General features: G+C 38.6%; 2 protein-coding genes across 2 annotated transcripts; both read right to left on the bottom strand.

The window, feature by feature from the left end:
• Positions 1-7: 7 nt before the first annotated feature.
• Positions 8-5,532, bottom strand: LOC134825788 (PAN2-PAN3 deadenylation complex catalytic subunit Pan2-like; the record flags this gene model as incomplete). The annotated part of the gene is made up of 13 exons (XM_063837995.1): positions 5,350-5,532; positions 4,984-5,151; positions 4,579-4,786; positions 3,781-4,043; positions 2,715-2,856; positions 2,407-2,528; positions 2,054-2,200; positions 1,733-1,861; positions 1,449-1,574; positions 1,095-1,241; positions 750-932; positions 268-387; positions 8-83 (listed from the first exon to the last, which is right to left on the bottom strand). Coding segments are annotated over exons 1-13 (1,918 nt in total), but the record flags the coding sequence as incomplete, so codon positions are not given.
• Positions 5,533-5,659: 127 nt separating this feature from the next.
• On the bottom strand, positions 5,660-9,486 carry LOC134825789 (AP-3 complex subunit mu-1-like). Its single transcript, XM_063837996.1, has 9 exons — positions 9,423-9,486; positions 9,030-9,214; positions 8,749-8,861; positions 8,388-8,509; positions 8,063-8,222; positions 7,704-7,891; positions 7,386-7,488; positions 7,066-7,224; positions 5,660-6,871 (listed from the first exon to the last, which is right to left on the bottom strand). Exons 1-9 carry the CDS (start codon positions 9,458-9,460, stop codon positions 6,686-6,688), a joined length of 1,254 nt encoding a protein of 417 aa, XP_063694066.1. The 5' UTR covers positions 9,461-9,486; the 3' UTR covers positions 5,660-6,685.

Here is a 9,486-nt window from a genome sequence, read left to right as displayed (position 1 = left end):
GTCCTACAGGGTGTGTAGTTGCCACAACGGTTACAAAGGATGTGTCGTGTTGTGTTCTCTGCTTGCATCGTCCTCTTTAACAACTGCACAAAGGTTAAACGTGACCGTTAATGTTAATCTTTTTACAAATTTAGCTTCGGTAGTTCCACTCATTTAGGAAGTTTGGGTATCCAAATGTTTATAATTATTAAATAAATATTTAAAAATTCGACATGATAATCTTTCTTGAAACCGTATCTTCGACTAACTAAAAGTAAATAAACGTACGTCAACGAATGTGATCTTGACACCAGCCTCTCTGGGATAATCGAGGGAGTAGGTGAGGTTGATGCTCGGTTTATTGTACCAAGACTGTTGACACGTGGCACATGTTGTCCTGTGTCCTACCTGTAATATTGGTATGTAGCACGGAACATGGTTAACTCACGTCATCTATAATATGAATATGAGGGAAACAAAAACTGGGTGATTTGATTCAAATATAGTGTTTACCGCTGTCCAAATTAGGTCAAATTATTTGTAGAGACGTTTTATTAGAACAAAATTAAAAACACGGATTAAATTTGCGATTTTCGATGAGTAAGATGAAAAACTCTGACTTGGGCGCTTTCGCAACCCCATACCAATTATGTGACATGACATAACGTCATACACCAAGTGACATGACGTCATACACCAAGTGACATGACGTCACACACCTTGTGAAATGACGTCACACACCACGTGACATGACGTCACAGCCCTCTTACCTTGCTGCCGAAAGTAAGGTAGATAGCGCTGGTAGGTTGGGGAGGTCTCAGTATCTCCTCGTGCAGGTGTCTGAGTAAGAAAGTTAGTAAACTCTGGGGCAGTTGTAAGTAATCCTTCTTCTCGTGGTGACGTTCGTACAGCTGCCAGTCCTGGTACTTCGCTGCTGGCTGCTGCTCAAACGCCTGCGGAGGGAGTGTTGTGGGGAGGGAGGAACGTAAAAACCATGTACTGCTAATTATATCATTTTTAATCTTAATAAATTAAATCAGAATGTGAATTGTGAACGTCAAATTAATTAACAGTCGTCTTTTGGGTCAGATTCAGTGAAGATTGAGTGGAGATACCTGAATAAAACTGTCGATGTCAGTGATCTTATCATCAGAGACATCAAGCGTGTAAAAGAGGACCCCCAGCTCGCAAGCCAAGCATCCAGTATTCTGGCAGATGTGGGATTTAAGGGCTAGTGCTATCGGCTCCAGGTAATACAGCATCTGAAATATTTAATAATGTTAGTAATTTATTATCGAATATATTACGCCATAAATAGATCATAATATTACCCAATTCAATTCGTACTATAGTATTTGTTTGTTTTCTAAATATTACTATTAGCTAAGACGTATTAATGTCAAACGATAACCTGTCACGCGGTACGATTAGTGACGTCATATTCATGCAGTGACGCCACAAAATGTTACCTGTAAGACAGTACAGATGTAAGTATTCCCCTTGTTGTTGTAGAAGACGCTAAATTTAGTTCTGTTGTAATTGTGGAGTTCTGAGTCCGTCAGGGATGTGGGATCTACGTCTATTCTCTGATAAACCTAGAAATTGGAATTAGATCTTTATTCTTTAGTTATGCTATAACACGTGGGGAAACTTCGATACAATATTAGAATGGAAACCGTACCAAAGAGCTTTTATGTCCTGTAGAACAAGCTCTGGGAATCAAAGTGAAAGTGAAAGTGAAAAATAACGTTACCCTGGGTATATTGGTGACAACTTCCTCTCTCTTCTTCAGCTCTTCAACCCGCTGTAAGTTTAGATCGTATGGTATAGTGTTCTTGTACATGTTATGCGGATTGGGTGAGTAGCCACCGACAAACCCAACCTGAAATTTATAACGTCAATATTCACCAGACTATTATATTGTTAACTGATTTTATTCATGTTTGCAGATTGGTTGAAATATATAACAGACTCTGGTCTGGCTCCATACTGATGTTATCAAAAGGAGGGAAGAGAAAGAGATAAGGATACTTAGGGAAATAAAGATAAGAAAAAGTGAAAGATAAAATTTTACCATCTTCATATTGCGGAGTATCTCAGGGTCAATGGGTTTTGTCCTTCGATCTCCGGTTCTGTTGAACTCTGGGGGCCATTCGCTCAATAGTCTCTCTGTTGCGTGAGGCATCGGGACAGTTGCCAGCGGGAAATTGTAGTCGTCTATCTGTAGAGAAGGTACTACTTGAACGGAAGGATTATAAGAGTTTAAGTGACGTCACGTGATGAGATGTGACGTCATCTAAGATCAAGCGCCATGTTACCATTTAGATTAAATTTCGAATCCGCCTACAGTTAAGAGTCCCTTTTAAAATAATTGTAAACCTTGATTGTCCTTGAAACTGACTGAACTGTAAGAACATTTAAACTAACATTGACTTTGGGGAAGTTGAGCATGTTTTCTGTAGGGAAGTATGTGGGTTGTGAGAAGGAGTTAAAAGCTGTTCCTTCTTGAGACGCTAGTAAGTGTAACACTCCTGATGAGTCTCCGATTGCTGAAAAGGGGAAATGGTTTTGTAGTTGATGTTAATCTTAGATTCAGAATCATTGAAATTGGCATTACACTTACAGCATCTTTGAAGCCATCTTTGATTTCACTTGGGTCACTGACTCAATCTTTCACTTTCACTTTCACTTTCACTTTCACTTTCACTTTCACTTTCACTTTCACTTTCACTAACCTAGAGCTTTAGATGTGGAGGAAAGGTCGATGGCATTACAGTAACTACCCGCTAAATCCACCTCAAACAAATACTTGTTCTGAGGAAGGGTTGCTGTTACTTCCAGCTGTTGGAACTGCCCGGACTGTGATGCGATCAGGACCTGAACAAAATTACTTGGTTATAAATCAAGAGGCTTGCATATAATGAACATATTGACATGGGTGCAGAGTTGAGTCTGTACGGAACCTAGTAGTTTCAGTTCCTTGTTTAACTTGCCGTACAGCAAGGACATCCACTACTTTAGCCCGGCGAGGCACATAACTCACCCTACAACTCCATGTCAAATATTTCATATATACTAGCCAAGTTCAGGATAATCATTAGAACTAGAGTATCTGCTAAATTGTGTACTGGGAGAGGTGTAAAGACTCTAATCTGGTACGAGATTCTTGTTAAAAGAATAGCTTCAAGTTTTGTCGGCCTGAGTTCGAATCCCAGTTGGGAGTGACCGTTTCGGTCCGATCCCACTGACAACTATTTTTTCCTTTTCACCCTTTTGAAAAAAGGCAATAGTGAAAGGTTACGAATGGACGTTTTTGCAGAAAAACGTGGATTTTGGAGATTGCAGTAGGTGGGTCTGAGTATGTCGTGTTCCTTCCGTTAGTAACCATGCAACATAAAAGTTGAGCGCGCGAGAATTGCTTGCGGAGATGTGATGTATAGATAGCCTGTGATCTATGAATGCGCGGCGCAACTGTGTTTTAATGTATACGATATAATGTATAATATTAGGTTATAAGCCCAATTTGTACGTGGCACGCGTAGTGTATATTGATGTGTACACGAGTATAGTTTACCTTTGCTTACAATTTAAGTTCTTTGCTTTACAAGTTAAGTTCTTTGGCAATTGAACTTAATTTCAAGTGTTTCCTGTACTTAATGCATAATTTATCAATATTATTATCATGAAGACTGAAGTGAGCTGATTGGAGCTTATACTTAAATTTATAGTAAATGTGAAATGGAAATCTAGCGTCCGCCAAAACGAAACAACGGGCGCAATTCTTGTTAAAATGAGTTTCACCTGTGAGTGGTACATGGGCATGAACCTCAGCTGAACCGGATCTATTGAGCAGTGCACTGCGTTGAGGCTGCGCATCATGCGCAGATCGTACACAAGCAGTGAGCGCTTCACGGACATGTCGTTCCCGCGCGACGCAAACCCACAGGATACAAGGAGATTGTCGCAGATGTCAAAGTCGGAGATGGTGCCCGAATGTGCGGGGATGTTGCTGGCTTTCTTGTAGGTGTTCTTATCGTACAGGGCTATATCTCCATCAGGACAACCTGAATCAGCGGTATTAGAATGTAGTGAAAACTAACTTTGGTTATGACGTAAATTATGGAATTTGATAAAATCCAGAAAGAGTTCATGTTTTTCACAGATTACAATATTGTGTGTACATTGTACATTGTACACGTATCTTATTCAGTTACAAGTAAACTCCAATTCAATACAAATTCAGCGAAGCTAGAACAGTCTCAAACGATTGATACGTTGAACAAATGAACACTGAAACCACCAGTGTATCATTATAAACTTAGTAAGAGCACCACTGCAACTGTACAGTGTACTCTTTATCAAGTTATTTAGTTATTTCGTCCAGTAAAAAGTTCTAACTTTTCACTGCCATTATCGTCATGAAATATCAGTTTAACATTGTATGATAAGGCGTGCCACAATATCCTGATAATCTTCTTATCATAATATCAACTTCAGTAAAACGATTACCGATGTGGTCAGTGCACCCCCTTCACCACCCCGATGTGGTCAGTGCATCCCCTCTCCCCACCAACCCACCCACCCCTTGCTTCTACTCACCAAAACAACAAAGACTGGTGGTCTCTCTGATGATGACACACCCAGCATCTCCCAGCACGATCTCGTTAACCACTTTCTGTTTACCCAGATCGTACTTAGTCACGTGTTTAGTGTGGCCACCAATCAGAACATCGTTAGAGTTAGAGTTCGTGCACATGCAGCACATCTTGGTCATGTTGGGAGAGGTGAACGAGTGCTGGGACAACCCCTGAAGATGAGTGGTGGTGACTAATTAGTTAAGATATTAGGCGATTAGTTATGACTTTATAAGGTTGTATATTGTATGGCACTGAAACGTCGAACACTGCACAGCACAGGAGAGTTTTCCGGATACAGTTTTTCAAACTAATTGCATAGTTAATTGATTAATCATGAAGCTGACTAATTATGTAATTAGCTGATTACCTGTCGTGTGTGTAGGTTGAGCCTGTTGGAGGACAAGCTGAGTATGCCAGCCTGGACAGGCATCAGCTGAACAACCTCGTCATTAGCAAAGAACTTAGTGTAGAGTTGTAAGCCACACGAATAGTAGCTGGTCACATAACCTTTCTGTCCTGCTACCCATACTAACTCCTGAGATCATGTGATAGGTCACGTGATGTGAAAAAATAACGTGAAGTCAGTCAGTGTGCTGATCAAAAGCAAGGCTAAAGTCTGAACTTAAGGAATTGTCATTGAGAGTAGCAGTATAATATCGCTGCTGGAGTAATCCTCATGCAATAAAATGTTCACGTCTTCCTACCTGCGCTCGCGCCACACACACGTGCGTACCTGCTGGTTGTCGAAGACGACGTCAGAAACCCAGCCGTGGTGCTCGACCAGCTCACTGCGCGTGAACCCAAACAGTCGCTCGCTCATCTATCACGTCATGTTGTCGCGTGCGAGCTAGGGGTGGTTCTCTTCTGGTACGCGTTGTGAAGTGGGGTGTCCTGTTAGGGTCACATTGCCCGGTGGCTATCCCATAGTAGTGGTTAGTTAATTAATTATTTAAAATGGCTTAGTTATCAGATTACATTCCTGAATATTGTTATATGATTGGAAACTTTTTTATTTTTGTAAGTTCAAATGTTAAACTAGATGTCAAAGAGGATACAATTCGATTTATCAATGGGTCGTTTTGACGAATTTGAGATCAAAAGTCAGAACTATAAAATGTGAACAGCCGAGAAAAACACAATTCGATAAAAATTCCTAGACCAGCTGAGGAAACAAAAATAAAGTTCATTAATATTTCTCACGATAGAATTGAATTTAAATCATATCTAAGTCATTCAACAATACAATATAAAACATTTTCGACTAATTTCATTACATTATGTAGCTGTTAAATTATATAATATTGACACAAATTTAACTGTTTATCACAGTAACATCAAAACGGAATCATACTTCAGCATCGAAATATTTGAATAACTAAAATCGTATTTTAAAGTCACAACTTACATAGGACAAACTTAATTTGTGATTTTAAAATCGTTTGTAAGAGCCTTAACGCAAGGATGTATCCACTATCCAATTTCAAGGATAGAGATATCAAAGAAGCCGAAAAAATCGTTTTATTCCCACTGCCCACAAAAACAATTTAAACTTAAAACCATATTTCAATCTAGCCTCAAATCGGTACCCCATTCCCAATATCAATCATGTCATTCTACGAAGCTAACAGTTCATCAGACTGTCCAATCACCCCAAATCATCGATCGCTACTTTAAGCGCAAACTTTATCTGCTGTTAGTTATTCATTCTAAGTTTTAAAGCGATATTCTACGTCTAGAATAAAATGACTTGACAACTTCGACTGCTAAAAGTGGTTAATGACAATTAAAGAATCGCATTGCATTTAAGTATCCTGAATTCGCCGTCGTAATAATTTAACTCGTGTGTTTAAAGGATTAAAAGTTGAAACATTTAAGAGAAACTAGCATCAGTCAGCAAGTTAGTTGATGGGAACAAAATTTGTTCGGTCTTAGAAATTTCAGTTCATGTCACCATAGGTCATAACTTGTAGTTTGCTTCATAAAACACGTGATATGACGTCATATCACGTGACCTTTTACGATACATCATACAGCACTGGCCACTGTTACTCACTACTAAACACGCAACGTTAGGTTCTAACTTGGAAGTTGCCCGCTTTAGTGATGTACTTGACCCCCTTAAATGGCTTGTAATTCTCGTTGAACATATCCAACCTGTTCACCTTCAGTCCACTCACAGCTAACTGCATTATCTTAAAGTCCACGTGGATTGTTGGGTGCGCGTCTTTACATTGGGAGCCTGCTGGAGCTGTACACTGAAGATGGGGACAGAGTTATACAAATCTTAGACAAACACTTTTATGTTGAAAAAAGGTTCAGTCATATCAAATTCATTGGTCTAAGATATATGAAGAATTTGTTGAATGGTGAAATGATGTAGATAAGAGATTGACCCTGGAGGGGTAAACTGAACAACTTAATCAAGTGACCAGCTGAAAAGTAGACTTACAGTGCCCCTCATGGTAGGAACTTTAAGAGGTTGTATTTTTCCGATATCCCATCTCAGCTGTTTTGAGCTAGGGTCAAAAGTGTAGGAGCCCACAGAGGTGGTCATGGAGCAGCCCGTCACATCCTTCGGCATCGGCACTGTTATAACTACGTTATCTACCTGGATTTAAATATGTTATATAACTAGTAAACTTTATTTTAAAATTGGGTAAAACACCAACACACCAGTTTGGTGACACGCCAATTTGTTGACTCGATTCTAACTTATGACTTAAGTTATTCGAATGAAATAGCGTGGTGACGCAGTTTAATTAAACTAACAGTTTTTCCAAGTGTCTGTTTGGGTCCAACAGTAATGTCCACTTTTCCTTGACCATCTTTAAAGTTTATCATTGCTCTAACATACACTGGAATCGCAACTTGACTGAAAAATATGTCAGAGCTGGAGCCCGTCATGATCTCTTAAACATAAATTAAGTACAGATTTCAACTCAGAAACAGTCGTAGTACGATGTCATACTTGTGGTCGGCCATTTTCGTAAAATTTACTAAACTTAAGTGATAAAAGGCAGATCTATTATTGTTTTTATAGCAGTCAGTATAAGTTATAATATATCTGTATACCAGTAAGTAACTTACTTTTGAGTACTGATATGATAACTCATGAGAACGAAGGAGCCGTCAGGAGGAACAAAAGAGAGTATCTTCTCGTTCTCCCAGCGTTTCAACCTGACACAGGGGTGGAAGGAGACATCGTCCAGTAATCGGGGGTTTATGAAGGACATACTGAGATCTGGCATACCGGACAAGTGCACATTGCAGTTTATCTGGGCAGGGGATTACATTGTTATCTTATTTTAGTTATCGTAATAATCTAGCGTAAACTACTGTAGCAATAATAATGAGTCATATTGTAACCAAAAATTATCACGTGAATTATCATTTTTAAGTACATTTATATATTTATAACGATTCCAGACTGGTGACGGGTTTCTTACATTTCCATGAATTTCAGCAGAAACGACAGTGCCGTTAGCATCAATAATAGCATCCACATCCTCTATACAATCAAAGTAAGCCTCGTTGTTAGCATACTTTACTCCTTGTCTTCTCCAGGGAACATTGGAGAGTTGGGAGCCTGGTAATACTGAGCTCACGCTGCAAATATTTGGGGTTAGTCATGGCGCTAATTTGTAGGTTTATGTGATAGAAAAGTGCAACATAATTATTTCATTTTAATGATTTAATTGTTGTAGAATAACATTTGATTGGCTGAAAATCGTAACAACTTTAAATCAGACAAGTCAATTAGTTAAAACTTACCCTTCTTTGCCGGTGACCATTGAAACAGCCTTATTGATGATTGTTGGTGGTTTTATCAACTCTGTTAGAATATTTAGCTCTGTAGCCAAGGGAAACCCGTTATCCAGCATTTCTTCTAGTAGCTGAAAATTCAGTGTCGGTTTATACAATGGTTTCTGAGATGTTGTTACAAACCATTTAAATATTCACAGTTTTTTAAACATATTATCGAAGACATTATTTAGTAACCTGATACAGCAGTGATCTGATATAGAGTCTCATTGAATGATCTTTGAAAATGACACAACAGTGAGAGAGACTGTTTGATAATGAATTAAGGTCCATTTAACTGCAGTGTCTAGTAGTATAATCAGAGACATACCTGGTAAACAACAATTATATTGTCTTTAATAGCGCTCTCTGTGCACTCATCGAAGTATTCAGTAAAAGTGTCCATGACTCTGTGCATAAACTCTATCACAAATAATGGTTGAACTGAAAAGTGGGTTCGGATGAGTTATATATGGGTTAGTATTTTATCTAAGTGGCTGTCAGTAACGCAACTAAAACTAGATTAATAATAGTAATACACCAAATGCAAATGTTACAGCACCCATAAAATACATCTAAGTCAAGAAAAATTGTTGACACAACAAAGCAAACCTTCCATTTGAGTAACTGCGACCAGATAAATCTTCTCTCTGTAAATACTAATCAAATAGTTTTTGTTTGCAGTTATGATAGGGGGAACATCTTCAGGTGTGACTGCCTTAGTCTGGGCATCAAAGAACTGGTCACAAACTGATCTGCTTACTATAGATCTCCAATGTTTCTCAAGAAATATGTCTCTGGAAAAGAGTGAGTATGGACATTACAATATTAGCGCAGAGCAATAATAGAATAAACAGAAATGTTGCACTAGTATCTAACAATGCATTTTTAGCAACAGCATTGGTCATGTCACATCTTGTCACAGCTCAAACATTTCCAAGAAAAAACTATTAAATATAAGACGAAAATGGTATAACTGTGAATAATTCAATGTTAATAACTTACCCAGAATGATTGATGAAAAATATGCTGTTTATTAGCATCCTGGAGGGGGACTGGAGTTTATTTG

Source organism: Bolinopsis microptera, unplaced genomic scaffold (assembly GCF_026151205.1).
Source record: "Bolinopsis microptera isolate Bmic1 unplaced genomic scaffold, MBARI_Bmic_1.0 sca87, whole genome shotgun sequence".
Lineage (NCBI taxonomy): Eukaryota > Metazoa > Ctenophora > Tentaculata > Lobata > Bolinopsidae > Bolinopsis > Bolinopsis microptera.
Note: the sequence above shows the minus strand (reverse complement) of the source record. Positions and strands in the feature narration are given on the sequence as shown.

What these genes read in the sequence shown, in the direction of transcription:
- LOC134825789 (XM_063837996.1), bottom strand. Translation starts at nt 9,460, where the DNA reads ATGCTAATAAACAGCATATTTTTCATCAATCATTCTGG. An exon ending in CGCAGTTACTCAAATGGAAG is followed by an intron (nt 8,862 to 9,029) that starts GTTTGCTTTGTT and finishes CCCACTTTTCAG; the next exon opens with TTCAACCATTATTTGTGATA. An exon ending in CTGCTGAAATTCATGGAAAT is followed by an intron (nt 7,892 to 8,062) that starts GTAAGAAACCCG and finishes TCCCCTGCCCAG; the next exon opens with ATAAACTGCAATGTGCACTT.